Genomic DNA, 22,858 nt, shown 5'->3' with positions numbered 1-22,858 from the left:
TTCGCAATCGATTTTTTGATTACTCTTGACTGCCGTAGAGAGAAACGCGCATGCGCGTGTCTGTTTCTTTCGAGGCAGCAATGGCGTCCTCCATGGCAGTGTGCAGGTTACATTTGACGGGCAGAAGAAACCTGATAAAATACCTGAAACAGGTCAATACACTGGTTAGAAGAAGCACCGGAACAAATGCTGTAGCTACAAAAAGTGACACACTTCGGAAAGAAGACCCTGGTATGTTAATTGACCTGCCAAACCGATCAAGTTAGCACACATGCTAGTGCTCTGACAGTCTTTCGTTGAGTAACTGTAGTTCCGCACCTCATTATGAAATAGTTATTTTTGGAGTATCTTAGATTCATATTAGCCTCTTAACATATATGTATGTATAAACGTCTTAACAAAACTAGGCACAGCAGATGTCTGCACCTTGTTTACAAAGAAGCCCAAAGTCAGTAATGGTATTGTACAGATCTGATGTAATAATCTCAGAAATAAATAGTAGTTGTAGCCGTAGTGATGCACAGTTATAAGAAGAAGTATGTGAACCCTATGGAATTGCCTGTATTTCTGCATAAGCTGGTTACAAAATGTGTTCTGATCTTCATCTTAGTCACAGCAATAGTCAAACGCACTGTGCTTAAACCATTACCAATAGATAACCAATAACAACTCGCAAAGCTGCTTCAGCTCAGCAGTAGTCATGAGACGTGAATTGTTCTCTTGAGGTCAGGCTTCATCATCTTGGTTGGGTCAAGGTGGGGCCCCTCAAAATGGCATATTTTCCTCTGTTGAAGCTGTTCTGTAGTTGTCCTGGTGCATCACCCATCTTCTGCTGAGCTTCAATTAGTGGACATGTGGCATTAAACTCTCCTGCAAAATCTCCTGATAAATTTGGGATTTCGTGTCATGTCAATGATAGCAATTTTTTCCAGGTCATGAGGCAGCAAAGTAGCCCTTAGCTATTTTGTCAGTAGTGCTGCGACCATCCAGGTGCTGTTTAGCAAACTTCTAACATGCAGTTTTTTTTATTTTATTTTTTTGGTGGACAGCAGTAGCTTCCTTCATGGTGTACTCGGACTTCAGGTTGGCTGACTCCTGACTGCAATTGGCTTGCTTGCACAGTCATTAGCGCCAGGGTTGACCAGGGTGTCCGCAGGGTCTTAAAAAGTATTACAAGTTGATAAATCAATTTTGGGAAAATTAGGGCCCTTAAAAAGTATTAAAAGTCTTAATTGTGGTTTTATGAGGTATTAAATTTCATAGGTATTCAAGCTTTGACCCCAAAAATTTCCATGAATATTTATTTTCCTCCTTGCAGCTGTCCCCTGATTGGGATGTTAAACGCTCAGCCGATTAAGTTATAAAATAGAATAGAACAGAAAAGAATAGAGTTACTTTATTGATCCCGAACTGGAAAATTGTTGTGCTAACAGCAGAAATCGATGGAGTCAGTAGAAAAATACAAAAATAAAAAAGAATAAATAAAAAAAATACATAAAGACTCTAGTTAAAATACATCAGTAGGGATTGTGAGCGGTATAAACACCAGCTATAAATTAACGTCATTCCTAGTTTCATAGAGAGAAATTAGATACAACATTAAAGCAAATCACACAATCTCCAGCACATGTCTTAAATTTTAAAAATGATTAAATAATTTCTCATTTTCTTTAGCAAGCTGGCCTTGAATAACTGCTGTTTCTTGCTGTGAGAGTGTCGATAAACTTGCCTTTAGTTTCATTTGTTCTTTCAAGCTTTATTCCTCCTTAGCTTACAGCATTTCTATAAAAATGTAAACTACAACTGTTAAAAAGTGGATGCCAACAACAACTGAAAGTTGCGATAAAGTCTTAAAACTTTTTCAAAGGTTTTTGAAAAAGTCTTAAAAAGGTATTGGAATCAATCTCAGGATTTTAGCATATACCCTGGTTGACATGTATTTTTCACCCATTACTGTTAATGTTTACACTGTGTGTTCAATAAAAGTGTATAAACACATCATTGTGTGAGGTTTGAGCAGACTGTGTTTGTCTATTGTTGTAACACAGATGGAGATCAGTTCACAATATTGAACAATTAATGCTGGAAACCAGGTATTTTTTGTCTTAAATCAACAAGGTGCCTGTTCCTCACAATCCCAAAGTAGCCGAACTGATTGTGGTTCATCCTTTTACACCAGCTCTGCTGATCTAGAAGAAACACTGCAAAATCTAGTGGTCCAGAATCAGTGAAGAAGTTTTAAGAACTGTGGTTCGAAAGTCCTCCAAATTGGCAAACCAATACCATAGGTATTATGGTACAACATAGGTATCCTTGATTGTTGTAAACCTGAAACCTTTTCCTGGGATTTTAAAGAAATGGTACCTCACCACTTCAGAAAGACAGAGCATGTTTTTTTTCTTTGTGTAGATTCTTCTGATCTTGAGTATGAAAGTTGGTCAGTCAATGGTTTATGGAAAAAGAAACAAAACTTGATTGTTCTTTCCTTTATTATTGTAAATAATGCAGCTCACATCTATTGTTCTGAAATCTTTCACAGTTCATATTAAAAATACTTTATAAAACAAAATGTATTTGCTGATAACACAGGGATAAACTGTTACATTTTTGATCAAATGTTTATTTTCTGTGTCAGATGAAAAGGTTGGACCTCAGTCGTTGTATGACGTCCTGGAAAAGAGACAAGAACAGGCTGAGAGATCTGTTCTTCTCAGCTGCCTCACCAAAACCAAAGAGAAAAAGCTTCTCAACTATTTAACCAAACATGGAGATATCAAGAAATACTTCTTTTATGAAAGCTATGTAAGTGAAAGACCATGCATGTGATAACTCTGCATTAGGTTTAAAAGTGCAAACTTCACTCTCATGAAGGGATCCATGTGGATGTTCTAACTGCATTTTGATGTTTCACAGGGTGTGTATGCTGTTGTAGAGTATGCCAGCCAAGACAGTGTTTCATCATTAATGGAAGATGCAGGTTTCCCTAGTGTCAGCCATGCATCTGTGGTGCCTTTTAAATCAAGACTGCTGTCTCTGAGGAACTTAAGCTCACCTGATTCACCTGACAAGACCCATCTGTGCCAACCACAAACCCCGATTCCCATCAGTGAGCTTATACAGAGACTGTCCAGAGAGGAGAGTGTAAGTAGTTTTCTTCCAGATTTAAAGTTTAGACAAAGTGATTTCAGGTCAAAATCAGATATACATGCCTCAATGATTGTATTAACCTGTCTCCTCATTCCCCCTCAGATAGACCAGCAGATCACCTCCCTGACAGAAGCTTATCAGCTAACTGATGAGAACATCAGATTGCGTTTCCTGGTCTGCTCTCTACTTAAAGACGTGGCTGCTGCCTATTTCCCAGAGTGCACCATCAAGCCTTTTGGATCGTCTGTGAATGGTTTTGGAAAGCTGGGCTGTGATCTCGATATGTTTCTGGACCTTGATAGCATCAGTGGGAAAAAGACAAAACGGGTAATACTTATGTCAGGTTTAATCACCAAGGGTCTAAATTAAAAGCTTTAGATAGTAAGAACAAAAAAACTTTAAAAAAAAAGCTGGTGCAAGTTTCTGGTACTTTCTTTTACTGATCAGGATAAAGAGTCAATGAAGCACTTCTTTCCAGTTGCAAGAGAAAAGCCTTCACACCACAAAATGAAACGGATACCAGCAGCTGTGGCCACTGCTGAGTTCAGTGGGACTTCAGCTCAGCAGAGTGAAACTGAAGACGGTTCTCTGCTGCAAATATGGGAAGGGGTTTTCATACAGTGCTACTGATATGTCTGATGCTTTGCATGAAACTTTTCCCCCTGATTCACCAGAACTTTAGTTATTCTGGAGAATATTAAAATTCTTAAACATTTCATTATTAACATTTGTAAGAATCCATTTATTGTTTGCTGGTATCACTTCACTGTCATATGATGGGAAGATGACGTGCAGTGTAGGACTGAAAAATATATAAAGATCATGTAACAACTGCTCAAAAGAAATCAAGTCTATTGTGGTGACACCACACTCTGTGTCTCTATTAATGAAGCCATTTTTAATACACCTTAATGATATTATTGAACATAAAAGAGTCATGATGCGTTAATATACTAGAATAATTCTTCTTTAGACTGCTGTAGAAACAGATCTTGACAAAACAGTTTAAGTACTCGTACTTTTTTATAAAATAGACGTGAAACTGTAAGCATCTACATGATAATTTTTTTTTGAAAATGTATCGTAATAAAACAACACTATAAGAGAAGTTACAAGGACATGATATTCAGGTGATGTGAATATTTGATTAGTATGGGTCTTTAACACAAGATCAAACTATGAGACGTCTGAAAAGACACCCGTCATGATTAAATGGGAATTCATGATTTTGCAAAACTCTTTGTTGCATTTAATCTAGACCAGTTTTTTGTAAGGAGTTAATGCAGCTTTGAGCCAACAAGATGAAAAAGACACTTATGTCACGTTAGCTAAATTTGGTGCTGCGTGTTTTTATGATGTGTGAAATAAACATTTGGGTCAGGACAGTGCAAATGTTGAAAATCAAACAACGTGAGTTTACGCTGTTTCAAAGACTGATGCAAGAACATGTGGCTCCTTTGCGTTGCAGCCTAAGTCCGGTCTGTTTGTGGAGTACCAGATGAAGGAGGCCAACTCAGAGCGTGCAGTCACCCAGAGCATCCTGTCCGTCATCGGGGAATGTGTGGACCAGTTTGGTCCTGGGTGTGTGGGGATGCAGAAGATCCTAAATGCAAGATGTCCCCTGGTCCGCTTTGCCCATCAGCCCTCTGGTTTTCAGTGTGACCTCACAGCCAACAACAGGTATTTGTCTCGTGAGCAGAAAAGCAGAATGGGCCAGTTTCATGTGTTTGACGGTCACATTTGAAAATGCCAGTTTTTGTCGGTCATGGGTCTGTCGCTTCACAGAAACTGTTTTGTGTTGTTTAGATTATTGTTTTCATCATGCTGGCGTTGCAAAAGCCCCAAACAGAAACCTAACCCTGGCAGGAAGCGCTCTCGTGATTCAGTTGCATGCTTCAGTGAAACTGCACAGGAAGACCAAACAGGCGTTTTCACATCTCACAGCCTTAAAGAGACTTTGACCTCTGCTAACAGCACAGCCCCGCCTGCCTGCCTGCCCGCAGCTGCTAACTTACAACTCAAACCACACAGCAGTTTCATAGGAAATGGAGTTGAACCACGCAAAGTGGGTGGGTGTGAGTGGGACTTTTCTCCAGCCGGCTGTGAGATCTTTGAAGCACAGCACTTTTCCACTCTGCTGGGTGAGTGTCAGAGAAAAAGGAAACTGACAGCAGCTCAGTGTGACAGGCTGAAGGCTGCTCTCTAGTGGTTTCACTCTGGTTAGTTTCACTGACCTTTCAAAACCAGCAGACAACAAGTGTTTTTCTACACTCAGGAGGATTGAGGAACTAGGATTATGCAAAAGTTCAAAATTTGCTTATCCTGATATTTTAGTTTTAAATGAACAATTCTTTAATAAAGTTCTATTGGCATCATTTTTTATTAAACTCATTAAATAATCTTCAACATTTTGAAGTTTAATCTGGCAAAGATATGCTCTGTTAGACATTTTCTCAGTTTATGATCAAAGCAAATATGCGCTGAGCGATGTTTTTTAAACATAACATATTAATTATAATTATAAGTAGCCTATGATATATTGACAGGTTTAAACCTTTGCTGACACTTTTTTATTTTAACATGGATTTCACCCACCATGAAATTTATCTGATAAAACTCATTAATAAGATACATTACAGAGCATGAATCAGGGGAAAGTGTGAAATCGCCATACACCAGAATAAAGATAGTCAAAGAACATTCTCAGTTTAAGGCAAATATTCCTGCAACTAATTACTGGCTCAAATAATGGACTCTGACATCCTTTAAAAAAAACCCTGAAACATCAATTGTAAACAAAGTGGTCACATGGCCATCTAGGTCCTCCTGTGACGCCTGTTCAAAGGGGGCTTTGGACTGGGCGGGGGCGATTATTTGTAAATCAATAGAAACCGACATTTAGAGCTTCTAACTGATGTAAACCCCCGTGCTGGTTATTTAAGTTTTCCCTCTACTTATACACTGTCCCCTGAAAATACACGACTGGTTGTGTAGTTACACGACAGGCAGCCAGGTGTCACAAAATGTGAAAGCTGCCAGAAAACTAGCAAAAGAAGTAGCCTCATGACACTGTCCTATCCACTCCACTTCGCTCGGCACAGCGGCATGTAGCTTAAGAAGTCAGACTATTAGCTTAGTCAGATCGAAATCAAACTATTAAGATGAATGTATAAAAAGCCTAGTTAGACAGAGAACAGACTGAACATAGTGTGATCGACACAATTAGATAATGTGATTGCTGTTGGACTTGTGAGGTCATGAAACACTCAAACACTGAGCTGACAGCACAACATGAGCAGACTGGACTCAAAAGGAATTTAGTGTCAGTTGTTTAGACCCACTTTGGCTACAATAACGATGACATTGACCAAAAAGTAGTGAAGTATCTTTTTCGTGAGGTGAAAGTTATTTTCTTCCACATTATTTTCTGTCTTTTTATTTTTTCCTTTTTTAAGGAAAATTATTTGGTTTCCCATAAAACCACCATTCTAGCTGATGTATCTTTTTAGCTCCATTGTTTTTATAAATAACTCTTAATTTTTTCATTTGTCAAGTTCCTTTCAGTGACTTTTTCAAAATTATAGAAATATTTACAGAATAAGCTGAGTTGAGAGTGGGATAATAGTTTGTTAACAAATTCATTAACAAAACAAAAAATGCAGGTATACAATTCAAGTAAATGTATTGCGTGAACTAATACATACTAACATGTTTAAGAAGCTTTAGTACACCAGGACTTCTCTGGGGTTGAAATCTCTGACAAGACTCTGTAGAGACAGTTCATCAGTGAGAGGTTAAACCAAAACAGACCTCAGTGCACAGATAATTCATAAACCACAGAAGAAGAGGACTAAATCCACTTCAAATAAAGCAGCGTCATGTCTCTGCCACGTGAGCTACTAACAGGACTTTGTGCTTTTCTGAGGGGACTAAATGATTTAAATGTAAAATTCTCTGTTCAATATTCCAAGTCCAAAGGGCAGCGTCTGAGAAGTATTATTTCTGAGCTACATGCAAACCATGAGAGGAATCCACTTAGTGGATTGTACCAGAAACTGCTGAAAGAGATTATATCATATCTATTAGATGAATTATAATCTCTAAAGATTAAACATGGGCCCAGTGAAGCCTCCCCTTTATACAAGAGATGTGCACATGTAGTAATCATTGTAGAGTCATGGAGTAATAAGTCCATAAAACAGATTTAGTGATAAATAAAACGGCTCAGAAATCCAGATGATGGAGTGATTGAGAGGAGGCTGAATGAATCATGTCCCAAAACAATCAGAAGTTTTGTTTTTCTAACCGGGAAATCTTTTATAGTTTTTATAGTAATTTAAATTCTTTGAAAGAGAATTTTTTATTAAAGTTAATACTAAAATAAATATGTGCTAAAGCTTAAAATATTTCTAATATGAGTGTAAAGATGAGTTTGACCTCAGTGTGAGCCCCTGTGGAGGGGAACATAAATTGATTTACACTTTAATAAAGACTTATTTTGAGCCTACGTACAGAGACTTAAAGGATTTTCTGATCCATGAAACAGGATTCTCTGTGTTTAAATAATGAACAAGTGCAGTCACTTCAGGGCAGGACCATCCCATAAATTCCAGGAGAGCTGTCAGGAGGTTAATGCTGATGTTTCTTAGAAATATTTCCTGAACAGAGCGATAATGCAGCATGTACAAAAGTTATGAAGAGCAGGTAAAAAAAGAATCTGCTACATTCATTTATACGTTAAACACACTGTACAATATTTATAAGGACAGACATGCTGTATCATGTAATAAATTAAAGCTTTCCTCGTGACTACCTTATAAAATCACATTAATATCAAATAACCACGTCGTATACATTAGTGCATATAAATAAGTCAGAAGTAGGTCATGTGCATTTTAAATAAAACAGGCTGGATTCACTTCTGCTTCAGCCCATGTGGGGACACTGTGCCATGACAGAATTTCAAAGAGACGGCTGCACACAGAGGATGTGCGAGTGTTTTTTTTTTTAGCTGCTCAGAGCAGAAAACTAAATTTGCAGTCGTCAGAAGCCTCCTCCAGTCAAAGCTTGAATAAATAGCTTCAAAAATGTCCCATCAAAGCATGCAGCAGCTGAGGAGCAGCAGTAACGCTGTGTTTTCTCCACAGGGTGGCGATGAAGAGCACAGAGCTGCTCTACCTGTATGGAGAGCTGGACCCACGGGTTCGCAGCCTGGTGTTCACTGTGCGCTGCTGGGCCCGAGCTCACGGCATCACAAGCAACATCCCCGGAGCCTGGATCACTAACTTCTCCCTCACGGTCATGGTGCTGTTCTTCCTGCAGAACAGGAACCCCCCCATCATCCCCACACTGAACCAACTGAGGGACCTTGCAGGTACCACAAGATCAACCCCCTGACCCACCTTCAGCTAATGTCATGAAAGCAGCTCCTCTTGGGAGCTGTTTTAGATTCATTCTCAGTCTTTTGACAAAAAATCCTGTTGGATTAAGTCTCATTTTAGTCTTTTTTGACCTTTACAGTTTTAGTCAAGTAAAGATCAAAACATTATAGACTAGCTTCAGTCAAAACACATTTTATCTCCACTTGGAGTCAAAACATTGTCTCTTTTAATTCATTAATGTAGCATTTCAGAGAACGGTGATAAGATCTGTGACATTTCCCTCTCTAAAAACTTTCCCTTGTGTAATATCTTAGTGTGATTATTGATCCTGGACTCTTGTCCCAATGTAAAACTGCTGTACTGTCCCTGCTGATCTAAAAAGTACGGAGAAGTCATAACACACAGATAAAAGTGAAGATATAGAAGTGTGATACTTAATTGAAGTAAAGTTAAAAAAAGAAGCCCTTTCTGTGGACACTGGACCTATTTTTTTTTTAATTTTCTAATAGTGATAGACTGATATGTTTTTTTCAGGGCTGATACCGGTTATTATTATTATCATTCAAGGTGGCTGATAACCAATGTTTGGAGCAGATATTCATTTACAGTAAATGTAAAAATACAGGCGTCAAAGTTTCGAACAATACAAACTCTAACACTTAACTTTGATTAAATGCCATAAAGCATGTTTATTACACAGCTCCCAAGCTCAGCAGCGTAAAGTTAAATGAAAACTTAAAAAAAAAAGCTCCCAAAAGTTTCCTACTGTAGAATTTCAATATAACTGAAATGTAATTTTATCTTTCACTTATCTTTTTTTTTAAGCTCAAACAAACAAACAAAAAAAACTAGACACACTACACCTGGCAAAACCTTTTCTTCTCTCCAGAGTGTGTGTGAGCACTGTGCATGCACAGCTTTCACTGCTGATTGGCTGTTACATGAGCCATGGCTCTGTGTTTGACCAATGAGATGGTGCTGTGGGTGGGACAACACTGGGGACAGAGTAGTGACTGCAGACAGAAAGGTGCCACTGTATCAAAGCCAAAATACTACAGTTTTAAATTAGGGATGCCCTGATCCAATACACTGATCGGATTGGCGCTCAATGTGGCTATTTTTGGAGGTTTGGATAGCACTGGATGTAATCACATGATCAGGATCAATTCAGTTTTCATGTGTTTTCAGCACCGTCATGCTTTACGAACTCTGGATATTTTTTTCGATAGAGAACCAATCTGAATTTTTTTTTTGCCAGCTGTGTGGGACTACATCTTTTTGGAAAGCAATGATAGTAAAACAGCGTCTTGCAAAATTTGTCGAGTGAATGTTCCTCCAGGAGGTACCAACAGGGCTCAATTTAATACAACAAATATGAATCTTTGTTTACAACAGAATCAGCCAACGGGGTGAGGGATTTATCTGAGAAAGATATTGGTATTGGATCCGTAACAGCAAAACAATATCATGAAAAAATTGGATCTGATAGGAAGTCAAAAAATCTTTATCAGGACATTGGATTTGAAAAAAGGCAGATGTCAATATGCCTCAAAATTGGCCCGGCAACTTGTCTATCCTTCATATTTAATCTTGAACTCCAAAAAAAAGTCAGATGGATACACCTTTTCGATGGTTGTTGAATGCACCTGCAGTGACTGATGCAGATCGGAAAGACAGTCTTACTAGATGTGTTGAAAAGGTCGCCAAATGACTATCAGGGATGCATTTCCTGTACTTTGACAGAGTACACAGCGGGGAGTATATCAACGATTCTGAAAGTCTGATGGTCCACCATGAACTTTTTCGTGTCATCGTGTCGTTAATGTAAAAAAAACATTCTTTTGTCAGTGTTTTTTATCATCATTGAAGGATTTAGCTCGTCATCATCCCCTCTTTGTCACAGAAAAATGGTTTGTTGAAAAACATTTGTCGTCATAATTTTTGTCAGTGAAATTAACACTGAACCTGCTGTGAATTTTATTGAGAGAGTGTCTTACTGAAAACTAAAGCACCATTTAATTAATATGGATAATTATCACATAATGAGAGGGAAGAGTTGATAAACATGCTAGTTTGATTTAGATCACTTTATATCCCAGAATGCTTGGAGAAGCCCTGCAGTGAGACTTATTATGCCGTGAGTCAGCAGCAGCATTTTAATGCAGCTCCGTCGTCTTCTTGCCTTTGCACTTTCATATCGATCCTGCAGCTGGGTAATTTTGATGCACCGCTCTGTAATTTCACTTTGTGTTACCGCACTGAGAGGTTACACACACACACAAACACACACTCAGACATGCACACAGTCCTTTCCTGTAGATGTTGAAGGTGAGACACTACAGGGGCGTAAACATTGCATATTGGACTGGTAATGTGAAAAAGACTGGTGTTTCCAGTGTTATCAACGTTTCTGTGACTTGTCCTTGATATTAGAAAATGATTTGAGCCAATAACTGCTTTTCAACCAACCCAGCATTAAGTGTGCTCTTCAACATCTTCAAAGTGTCTACACCTTGAAAGTTTGACTATCTCCCTCTATGGCTCAGCAGAGGAGTTCAGAGTGTGTCTCTACTTCTTATTACCATGTAGAAATCTGTCCTCGGTGTGAACCAGTCTGCTGCAGCTCCTCGGACTCGGTCTCCTCCTTCTCCCTGTCACCTTGGCTGTCTGATAATTGCCTTCCAAAAGCAATCTACCCCCACCTCCGCCCCCACCCTTCCTTCCCCCGTCTCGGCCAGAGTTGAGCTCAGACTCTATCACACAGAGTGCTTACAGGACAATAAAAGGCCCATCACTCTGGGAAGGTCGATGACCCCGCCTCCTTCGGATACACAAGTTAACGTGCAGGCAGCTATTTAAACAGGGGAGTAAAACACACTGACACACACCAGTGTCACTGTGGTGAAGGAGACTGGTACGAAGGTCGATGCTGGAGGAGTAAACCAGCCTAACCAGGATGTGATTCACCGCCTGCACACACACACACACACACACACACACACACACACACAGACACACACACACACACACACACACACACACACACACACACACACACACACACACACACACACACACACACACACACTCACACTCACACTCACACTCACACACACATATGTACATCCACCTGCTCTGTCTCCTTCCCCCACACCTGTGTGTTTCCTCTCCATGAAACAGCGTCACCATCCATCTGCGTCTTGTTTATGGCCATCATAGACCTGTTAAGCCAGTCATTTACCTTGTATCCTTGCTCTTCTCCCACAAGGTCCTGCGGACAAGAGTGTGATTGAGGGGAACGATTGCACGTTTGTCAGCGACTTCAGCAAGATCCAGCTCCAGAGCAACACAGAAACACTGGGTGAGCATGACAGCGTGGGATCAGGGCTGCATGGCTACATTTTGACTGATACTGATGTTTCTGTTAGAGTCTAATGTGAGTTTCACTTGTATTGTCTCAGGGGAACTGCTGAATGAGTTCTTTGAGTTCTTCTCCATATTTGCATTCAACAGGCTGTCCCTAAGTATCAGAACGGTACGTGTAATACTTCTTATTCAAGGTGTTTGACACATTATGATCATTTACAGAATGTTTTGGTAATTTAAGCACAGTTGAATTGATCAAAGTATGATACCAATAAGGTTAACATATTACCACAATACCTATACCTGTTTTTATCCTATGACAAGAAAAACTGAACACCTGGACACCATGATTGGATAATACCCTGGTTTTTTGCAAACAGTGCTGGGAAAGAGTCAGTCAACACACAGATCTACTTTCAAGTGACTAAAAGATATAAAGATACAAAGATATATGTATATGTATATATATATATATATATATGTATATATATATATATATATATATATATATATATATATATATATATATATATATATATATATATATATATATATATATATATATATATATATGTATATATGTATATATATATATATATATATATAATGTATAAACCTGAGAGAAATAAGCCTCTTCGATCTAAATTATCACTTATGGTTTAGAACAAGTGCATATATATTTCCAGAGGCTCTGCAGTCTCCCTGTTTTTTTGTTTTTTTTTTCTTTTTCATTTTGGACTTTTTAAAATAAATCCTGTTGCAGTGTAAAGCTCCCTCTCAGTAGACTGTACATCAGGACTATGGGTGCAGTCACACTAGCAATGCGTACCATGCCCAACCACGCTTCATCCCTGAAGTTCAAATCGTTTGGCCAGTGTCACCACTCCGTATCGTTCTCAGCCACGGTTCACCTCCTTGGCCTTGGCATGCTTCAGAGAGGGGTGCGTTAGTGCGCACTTCTGGCGCTGATGCAAGCAGCCGCATATCCAGTTACTCCATCCCTGTCATACTCATTTTTTACTTTTTGTCTGTGTTTGTTGTCATTAAAATACAGTTTTCTATTTATAGTTTTCTATTTATAACAGGTGTGTGGGAGGGGGGCATCAGTTCTTGGGGTTAATAACTGGGCTTCATGTAATCAATCTATCAATCAATCAATCTATCAATCAATCAATCAATCAATCTATCAATCTATCAATCAATCTATCTATCTATCTATCTATCTATCTATCTATCTATCTATCTATCTATCTATCTATCTATCTATCTATCTATCTATCTATCTATCTATCTATCTATCTATCTATCTATCTATCTATTTGTCCTATCTATATATTTTTCCTATCTTTTCTGTCCTATCTATTCTGTCCTATCTATTCTGTCCTATCTATCCTGTCCTATCTATCCATCTAAAAATACATGAACACAACCAAACGTTTACAACAAGGACATGATGAATCCATGAAAACAAAAGTAAGAAAGTGTATAGAAAGTGCAAAAAGGTCCATAAGAAAATAGATGATGACAACTTGTCCATCATTCTCCAGTTCAGCCAGCCTCCACCTCCACAGGGTCCAGGACTGAGCCTCCCCAGCAGTCTGTTCAGTCTCTGTCTCCTGGATCCTGTCTGCTCACAGCAGGTGAAGCTCTTCCAATGTGGCGTTGGTGTCTGATGTTAGCTCTGTTAGCCATGTCTGTGAATAGCATGATGTTACTCTTCCCTCTGGTATTCTTTCTGTTGCTGGGTTAGCACAGCTAGCTTGTCCATCTTATTGGAGATAGATCTTATGTTCCCAACAATGATGGATGGAAGGACAGGTCTATGTTGTCACTTCTTAGCTCACACCTGAGAACCAGCACGTCGTCCTCACCTCCTTCTCCTCACCTCTTTCCACATCAGGCCTTACACTAGTTAGCATTGACATGCTACAGACTGCTAACAGTTGAGTTCTCATGTAAACAATGCAGCCATGGTTACACATAGAATCTCCAGACAAACACAGGAGCAAAGTAGTAAAAATATTGCTGAAGACACAAAAAGTTTGGTGTCCATGACCAACAAATGAACCATACAAAGTAATGATGCACTCCAAAGATTACGAAAAAGAAGAAAAAGAGACGAAAAAAAACACGCCTGATTCAAATGATCAGCTCGTCATCAAGCTCTGCTCGAGCCTGATAACGAGCCATTCATTTGAATCAGGTGTGCTGGAGTGGGGTAACATCTAAAACATGCAGGGCAGGGGTCCTCCAGGACCAGGGTTGGGTAACACTGGTCTAGGAGATTTACTCACCGCACATTTACACATGTATAACCCCATAAAATGGTAATCGAGTCAGTTTAAATATATTTTTATTTCATTTAGGTTCACAAAGTTAGAAAAAGAATTGCTGTAAAAAACATATTTTTCTCATCCTCATATTGAGGAATAGAGGATCTTAAATTAAGGCAAAGCAAGGCAAGTTAATTTAAAAAGCACATGTCAGCAAGGCAATTCAAAGTGCTTTAAAAACAGCAAATTAAAAGAAAACAATTAAAATTTGATTCAAAAGCAGGTAAAAATTAGTAAAATACAATTAAAAAAATAAGATAAAAAAAAAAGTTAAAACAGATTTTAAAAAATATTTTAAGATATGAGTCGCACTGCAGAGATGCAAAATTGTTTTTTTTTTCTCCAAGAAAAGACCCTTGTTAAAACCTAACCCTTGTTAAAATGCTATAATGAGAGGTGGCTGTAAAAGTTAAGTCCTCAACCCGGATTTAAAGGAGCTCAGAGTAAATTAATACTGGTATCAGATTGGTTCTGTGTCAGTATTGGTTGATATCAAAGTCCAGGTATCAGATGTGATATCTCAGATCAGTGCATCCCTTGTTACGTCCTTCAGTCAGCTTAACGCACAGAGACCTAGTGATGGAGCATGATCCCTTCACTGAGGTAGTAACAGAAGGAGATGTGATGTGTGTCGTCAGAGCTGGCAGGGTTACACTGCTGTGTGTACATGCATGTTTGAGTGTGTGTACATATGGCGCTCCCGCTGTATGTTTACAAGTCATAGCTCTTGCTTTGCTGCAACTCTCTAATGCAGTGTGAAATCACACACTGGGACACCAACATTATGCCATTTCAGGATGCAGTGTGTGAAGAGCAGGGACAGTGTCTGCTGCTGTCTGAGTCTTTCCTCCAGGCAGCTGTAGGTTGAAGATATGAATGTGGACATGTTATTTTTAACAAACAGTGGTACTTGATGATACTAGCAGCAGTAAAACACCTGATGATGTATTACACAGCATATAGAATGTAATAGTGTTGGCACTGCAAGATTTGCCAACCATAGCGTCAGATAATGATGTGAAAGAAGACCTCCAGAGAGGTGAACGTAGAGTATCGACTGGATCAGCAGCACCTTGTTTTTATCCAGGCTTTATTGGATGATAATGACGGGGCTGGGCTGCTTTAATCTGGTCCCACAAGTACAACAAATACAGATACCTTTTCAGCCTTGTACACATTTCTCTTTTGTGGTGTAAAACTGTCCTGTGTTGTCTTTGTGAAGTCTTGAGGATGAAGATTCCTCATCTTAAAAAAAAGGCTTAACATTCTTTCTAAAGTATCTGCTGCTGTAAAAACTGAGATATTCTCCTCACTGATGAGTTCAACCAATGACGATGTGAGCTTGTTACAGCTAAATTCTGTCCATTAATTAAAAAAAGAAAACAAAGAAAACTCAAAGAGTGATAATTTGTGAGAAGATTTTTGGAAACTTGCCTCTGTTATCCTCAAATGTCTTTGTAGAAAGCTTAAAAACTCTTCACCAGTCAGACTCTGCTCACAGAATGGTCTATCATCCCTCAGGACATCACACAGCCTGGATGGCTTCTAATCTGATTTGAAAATTAAACCGTTGCATCGCTGGGAAATTAGAACAAAAATAAAAATCTTCTTAGAAAGAGCTTCAATGCTAAAGGAAACCCAATCCAGCCTCCTTTCAAGTTTCCCTCCCAGCCTCAGAGCTGAGCTCCAGCAGAGCAGTCTGTTGGTAATAAAGGCACAGTTTGGTGCACGGCGTCTTCCCACACACACACAGATGACAGCTGTCCTTGTCATGTGTGATTGATGTCGGCCCCACAGAGCCCGGCGCCCTTCAGCTGGGATCCCAATTAAAAGCTCCATCAGGCGTTGTGTGTAAACAAACACATAGTTTCTCTATTTACACGCACTTCCTATAGAGTCATATGCTCAAGAAAGAAACATGCATCTGTGACACAAAGAGACAAAGACATTTAACGAATAAAACCATAATCAAAAAGATAAATATGTGAAGATATACAAATAAGAAAGAATGAACAGAGAGGGAAAAATACATGGACGAGTGAAAGATGAAAAAAGTTAGCGTGGAAATTAATTCATATTAACAGAAATTATCTATGATCGTTCTTATTTATGTCAGGCTGTTAATCCTCTTTGATTTAACCTCTTAAGACCCAAGTCTGGTTTGCTTTTTTTGATTCACCTTTTTTTTTTGGACAAGTAAGACCTAATGAGTATGACTAAACTTGGTCTTTGTATTCAAGTTTAATTACTGTTTTATGAATTCTCTATTAGTTGTTTGTTGTTGCTGTTATCCTACTAAAATTTGTTGTTTTTTCACTAAAATGGGTTTGATGATGTGATTTCACCAAAAGATGACATGGACAGTGTCCCTAAATGTGGTTAATAAGTCAAAGTTAAAAAAATTAAGTATCATCATTAAGTATCATATCATGGTCCGAGAGGCAGAAATGTAATGTCCACATATGTGGATGCTGGGGTCTTGAGAGGTTAAATTTGAATAACATTTTTCTCTACGTTTTTGTTTCCTTTGTGAGTTATTTTATTTTTCCAGACTGTCTTAGGTCTTTCTTTCATGGTTTAGGAGTTCAATGTGGAGGAAAGATTCCACTCAATCCAATCCAGCTTTATTTATCCAGCATCTTTCAAAACAAAGTTACAAGGTAGTTGACAAAAATACACAATAAAAGTTAATAGCACAAAAAAAAACAGTAAAACAATGTAAGAGATGTAGAAGGTCAATAAAAAGCAATACGATAAAAGTGGGTTCAAAAAAGAGATTTGAAAGATGACGCTGGCTACGTTTACATGCAGTCAAGGCCAATATTCCAGTTTCTGAAACATTTAGAATAACCCGTTTACATACGTGAGCAAACAAGGTTATTCCTGTTTACATGGTACCCCGATCAAAACAGCGACACACGGACAACATCTCCACAAGCTGAGAATGTCACAACCCAATCCGCGTTACCTCTGCCTCGTGTTGCTGTATTCATAGCAACAACAATAGCAGCAGCAGCAGGACTTCCTGTACTCAAAAGACCAAGATTCCTTGCAAACAGAACATGCTCAGAACACAGATTATTGCTCCTTTGGATGAGGAGCTCCTGATGGACGTCTACATGAACAAATATTCAGGTTAGAAAAGGAGTAACCCAGAGGTGATTTTATGTTTTTTTAAAAACTGGAATATGAGCGTTATCCAGTTTTTCAAAAGGTTTATTGGTGTTTACATGTCCGTGCACAACTGGGTTATAGCTAGTATTCTGAATATAAAAGAGTTACTGACTGCATGTAAACGCAGCCACTGAGATTTCCTGCCTGAGACCCTCCAGCTGGGAACTACAAAGCTTGGGGCCTGCACCACAAAAGACTCGGGAATCTGTTCCAAAGTCATTCTGTGTCTGAAAGGTTACATCAGAGGGACAAACAAGAACTAATTTGTCCCCTGTACATATACAGGAAAGTTCATTTAGCTCCCTTTAAACTAAGCAACATTTAATAACATCCTATCCATCAGCCCATACTTTTGCCTGCAGAAATTTGCTTGATAAATTAGGTGTTCGTGCTCAGGTGGCACTTGCCGGTGCCTGGAGAATAATGAGTTGAAGCCTCTGGGAAAGCGGGACCCTGCAGCCTAATATATGAGACTAATATCAGGTTTGACACAGCAGAGGAAGCTTGCAGGTAGACTGCGGCCGTGACCCATGCCTATAGGCTTTCACCAGAGGAGCAACAGCCATAAATCTGCTTTACTGTGCAACAATTCTCAGGTTCACTCCTCGTCTCTGACTGATGGCTTTATGTTGCCATCCTCTGTCCCCCACAACACCATCCCTTTATCACAGCTGCCCCTTTACTGTCACGCTTTAAGCAGGATGCAGCATGCAAAGTACCCTGGAAGGTTCTTGGCTTCTCTCTGACCTGCACAGTGATGGTTCATCTGAAGGCCATGGGCGCAGAACAGAGGCACAGATCATACAGGCTTCTGTTGAGAATATGTTTGGCATGCATATCATTTCTGCACATCCAGGTCATCGTTTTAGAAACTTTCTGAAGCATTACTTTTTTAAACTTGGGAGCAAAGTCCAAGCAAATCCCTCTCCCATCTGCTAGCATGCAGAGAGGTTCCAGACAGCTATAGGTGCCCCAAATACAGCTGCAGGGTGCTAAAACCATGACCAACAAGACAGATGGACCATGTCATACTGTACATGCTGGCCTTATGGCTGCTGCTGCTGCTTAAGAATGTGTATTCATCTTCCAGCTCTGTCCCGTTTCCTTCTCTACAGGGGCAGGAGCATAGGAAGTCGGATCTAGGCCCAATGCACATACAGAACCCATTCGAAACCTCCCTGAACGTTAGCAAGAACGTCAACATTGCACAGCTGGACCGCTTTGTGGCCATGTGTCAGGAGAGTGCCTGGCTGTTACAGAATCGGGGGACCACAAGACCAAGTGTTGCTTCGGACTACAGCCCTGCTACACCTTGGGGACTAGCTAACCTCCTCTTGCCCTCCCAGGTTGCAGGGGTTCAAAGTCGCAAGAAGAGGAAACGAGAGCCGGCCAGTGAGAGGATAAAGAGCCTGCTGGACTCCTTAAAGATGAACAATACGCAGAAGAATAGCTAAGACTCAGCCCAATATTCTTCCTGCTCTTTGTTTAAGTCAATTGTGGACACCTGGCTCTGTGGCCTCATGCAAAGAGGAGGTGAAGAGGGTCCTCTGAAATGATCTGTAGTTCAAAACTTGGACACTGGAGGGTGTCACTGAGGCCTGTTTGTGCATAGGTTTGGGACCTGAAATCAGGGAGGGATCTCTGTGCACTTCTCTGAGGACTTGCACTCCTGCTGGATGCTCATGAAGCATCTGTAGATTAAAAAGTACATTTGGTTCAAAGTGTATCACATAATTAACATGGATGAGTTATAAAATCTATTCATACGCTAAAACAACCACTCTGGATATTTTTTCATATGGGTGTTGGAATAAAGAGGAATAATCATGCTGATGCTTCAAAAACATCAATATTTTCTTTTAGACAAACAGAGAGGTGATGGAAACACTGCTCATTAGTTTTCTTTCATTTCTTTAAGAAACAAAGGTTTTATATTTTTCTTTTCTATTGAAGTGTGTCATAGAGTAAATTAAAGGTTTATTAATTTCATGTTCCTGTTCTGTCACAAAGGTGCTCCTTTTTTAATAACTGATACATAAAACGTTAACAGAGCACATTGCTGCTTTCGAGCTCCTCAAAACTACAGTGAGTTTGTTTTTGCTGTGCTGACATAATGTAGTGAAAACTGAATCTAAAAAAGCAGAATCTGAATTCTTTGAAACCAGAAAGTGAGTAGCTTAAAACTAATGATTGAACATCCCTTCACTGAGTCAAACATCTGGTTAGTGAGGAAGAGTGATGAAGTGCTGATTCACAGTGCTCCACTGTTTCCTCCACGCTGCTGCAGCATCTGTGCCGACGCTGGTTTAACAGAACCATTAAAAGCTTTTTAAGGATTGTTCAGTGAGATGATTGTTCTGTCGCTCTAATGTTGATGTTACTGTTCTTTTGTTTCCTTGCACTGGCACTACTAAAGTAAAATGTTTACTCTAAGATGAAGGCAGATACTGATGGTATCTAGTCCTCATTTCAAGTGACATGATTTTTCAGTTTGTTTGAGGATTTTTGCAGTTTTACCATCCCACTGATCGGTTAGTTTGAATCAAAGAGTAAAAACAAGTGGAGTCTATTTACAGCCAGACTTCACTTGGTGCTCAAACACTCACTGGCCTAAAGGAGAAAGGAACTAATTCATATTCATTTGATTTAAATGGATCTTTTTTGTGATTATATAAAAGTACTTTTGATGCTCATCCTGTTGAATCCAATGCAGCTAAAATATCTAAAATAATGATGATATGACTGTTTTTATACACCATTCAGCTCTAGATCAAAGAATGACCTTGACATGAGCATGGAAAGTGAAATTGAAATTAGATAGACCGAGGTAAAAGGACATCTGCAAACACCTGAACAAAATTTTAAGACTGGCTGGAAAGTTGCATGAATTTACATTTCACACTGTTGGAATTCTAAAAAGGTGGAGTTTCAGAATACAAAATAAGAAATGGAAATGAGACAAAAAACTGATGCTTTTAAAATGTGATTCCAATGTCATTTTTTGTTAGGTATTCACTCTGCCATGACCTCCTGATGGTAAAGGCTAAAAACCTTTCTCTTTGAACATGGTTAGATTGTTAAGCTGCACAAGCAAGGCCTCTTTCTCACAATTTTGAATTTCTTAAAAGGTTATATGAGAGGGTTATGGAACAAAAACGTCGAGGGGTGGACCCAAAAAAAGTTCACAGACCCTGAAATGGAGGATCTGATTGGTTGTTCGTCAAGACACTGGGCGATCTTCAACCCAAATTGAAGCCGTTACTGGAGTTGACCGCAGCCCAGTAACCATCAGACGCCATCTGAGAGAGAAGAGCTTAAGAACAAAACACGTCTTCAAAGGCCTTGTCTCCTTCAACGCCACAAACTCACCGTTGGACTTTTTCAGAGAGCAGCAAACATGGGACACTGAAAGGTGAAGAAAGTTTGATTCTCTGAGGAGAAAAAACTGAACCTTGACGTCCTGATGGCTTCAACGTTACTGACATGACCAGGAGATCCCACTGGAGATGTTTTCACGGCGGCACAGTGGAGGGGGTCCATCATGATCTGGGGCTTTTTCCTTCAATGGACCAATGGAGCTTCAGCTGGCTCTGTGGAGATGTTGCAGGGGGCCTCCTTCATGACTGAGGGCCCCGGTCTGTGTGGGAATGACAGGTTTTTTCAACAGGACAACGCTGCAGGTCACAACGGGCGCCTGACAAAGGACTTCTTCCAGAGGAATCAGCTCACTCTTTGGACCATCCTGATGTTCCCCTGATCTAAATCACTCTGACAACATTTGGGGATGGATGGAGAGGGACGTTTACAGAAATGGACATCAGGTCCAGACAGAGGATGATCCTCCATGAAGATATCTTCACCGCTTGAAGCAAAGTTCATGAAACACTTGCATCAAACATGAAGTGATCAACACTGTAAACCTGGATAAGTTGAGATTACTTGAAAAATGCTTGTGAACTGGTTACCTTAAAAAACTAAGTAATGCAATAACTTAATTTAAATCAACATCTCAAGTAGTTACAATTATTATGGTAAATCATTCCACTGAATGTCTTTAATCAAATAAACCTGATACTTATTTGTTACAAATTAAAATATTAAGTAAGTGTTAAAAAATGTTGCATATCACTGTAAAACATAATAAGTTGAGCTTACTCAAAACTGAAAGATGTGATATCATTACATTTGCCTTATGAATTAAGTAAATGTAATGATAAAAAACTGAAGCAGAACTGATTAAATCAATCAAATGACATGATAAAGAACAGCTGGGTCTCATATCCACAGCGTTTCCTCCTCACTCATGGTTACAAACACTGTCACAACAAAAATCACCTCCAGTTTCATAACTTTGGAAACCGTAAGTGAGGAGGGAAGGTAGTAGACATGAGGCCCTAAGGTACTTTGAAATATTGTTTTTTAGGGGGCACAGGTTGTCTGTGCACCATGGCACTGACTGGTGGTCTGTGCTTCATGGCACGGGGTCATGTACATACTGACCTTTGCAGTGTGCGCCTAATGGTTAATGTATCTATAAATGAAATGTTGACTGGATTATCATGTTATTTTGGCCAATGTTGAAATTAAGCGTAAAAAGATATATTTGTTTATTATTTTATTGATTTATTATATATTTGACACAGTCAGTCCACACCTCGTAGAGCATGGAAAGCTGATCAAGGCCACAAGGAGCACAGACAGATGGTCCATGCTGTGGTGCACAGACAAACAGTCCATGTCATGTGGAGCAAAGAGAACCTGTACCACTGCTGCACATCTACAAGTTCAGCAGGGTCTCATATCGACTGTGTCTCCTCCTCACTCACGGTTACAAAATGCAGTCACAAACTAATGGGAACTAATTTTAAGTTGTGCTTACTTAAACAGTAACTAAAGTTAGATCTACTCTAAAAAATTCAGACATGTGAGTAACTGAACTAACAAACAAGTTTTAAGTTTTAATAGCTTTACCCAATGGAGTCATTTGAACTTTGGGGTTCAGAGTGAACAAGAACAGTGGAGCTCCTCAAATTTACATTTCAAATTGTAATTCAAGTGTTAACTTCTTTTTCTGACGTTAATTCCAGCCTAACATGTCTGTCTGTCATTTGTGGAGCTGTAGAGACTTAAACGTCTCCTACAAACGTCAATGAAGTCAGTGCAGAGAATTACTCAAACTGGATTTTATTGAATATTCCATCTGGATTAAAGTTTTGTGGCTCAAGGTCCTAAAAAGTGACATAATGGTAAAGGCGTATGTTAAACCTCTACAGAAGGAGACGGGTCATCAGCTCGGTCACCCAGCTCATTGGAAATCAGAAGTCAGCCGGCTCTGTGGTGAGTTCTGCAGGAAGGATTGACCTCTTTGGAAACACATGAGTTGATATGTCGTGTTGAATGTATAAAAAAACAGTCTGAATATACTTAATTCAGTTTCCAGTCTCCACTTGATGTGAT

The 22,858-nt window shown here is 39.3% G+C and overlaps 1 protein-coding gene across 1 annotated transcript; it reads left to right on the top strand.

The window, feature by feature from the left end:
- The first annotated feature begins 47 nt into the window (after positions 1–47).
- mtpap (mitochondrial poly(A) polymerase) lies at positions 48–20,756 on the top strand. The gene is made up of 9 exons (XM_074693619.1): positions 48–231; positions 2,636–2,802; positions 2,914–3,141; positions 3,250–3,474; positions 4,616–4,827; positions 8,295–8,521; positions 11,797–11,889; positions 11,990–12,063; positions 18,517–20,756. Exons 1-9 carry the CDS (start codon positions 51–53, stop codon positions 18,853–18,855), a joined length of 1,746 nt encoding a protein of 581 aa, XP_074549720.1. The 5' UTR covers positions 48–50; the 3' UTR covers positions 18,856–20,756.
- Positions 20,757–22,858: the final 2,102 nt, after the last annotated feature.

The sequence above is a fragment of the Halichoeres trimaculatus genome, unplaced genomic scaffold (assembly GCF_033239565.1).
Source record: "Halichoeres trimaculatus isolate MK-OKI-2021-1 unplaced genomic scaffold, fHalTri1.1 fHalTri1_scaffold_18, whole genome shotgun sequence".
Lineage (NCBI taxonomy): Eukaryota > Metazoa > Chordata > Actinopteri > Labriformes > Labridae > Halichoeres > Halichoeres trimaculatus.
This window is presented reverse-complemented; position numbering and strand designations above follow the sequence as displayed.

Excerpts from the sequence above, each read along its gene's own strand:
- mtpap (XM_074693619.1), top strand. The coding sequence starts at position 51 with ATGCGCGTGTCTGTTTCTTTCGAGGCAGCAATGGCGTCCTCCATGGCA. Across the intron at positions 2,803-2,913 it reads ACTTCTTTTATGAAAGCTAT|GGTGTGTATGCTGTTGTAGA; the intron begins GTAAGTGAAAGA and ends GATGTTTCACAG. Across the intron at positions 11,890-11,989 it reads GAGCAACACAGAAACACTGG|GGGAACTGCTGAATGAGTTC; the intron begins GTGAGCATGACA and ends GTATTGTCTCAG.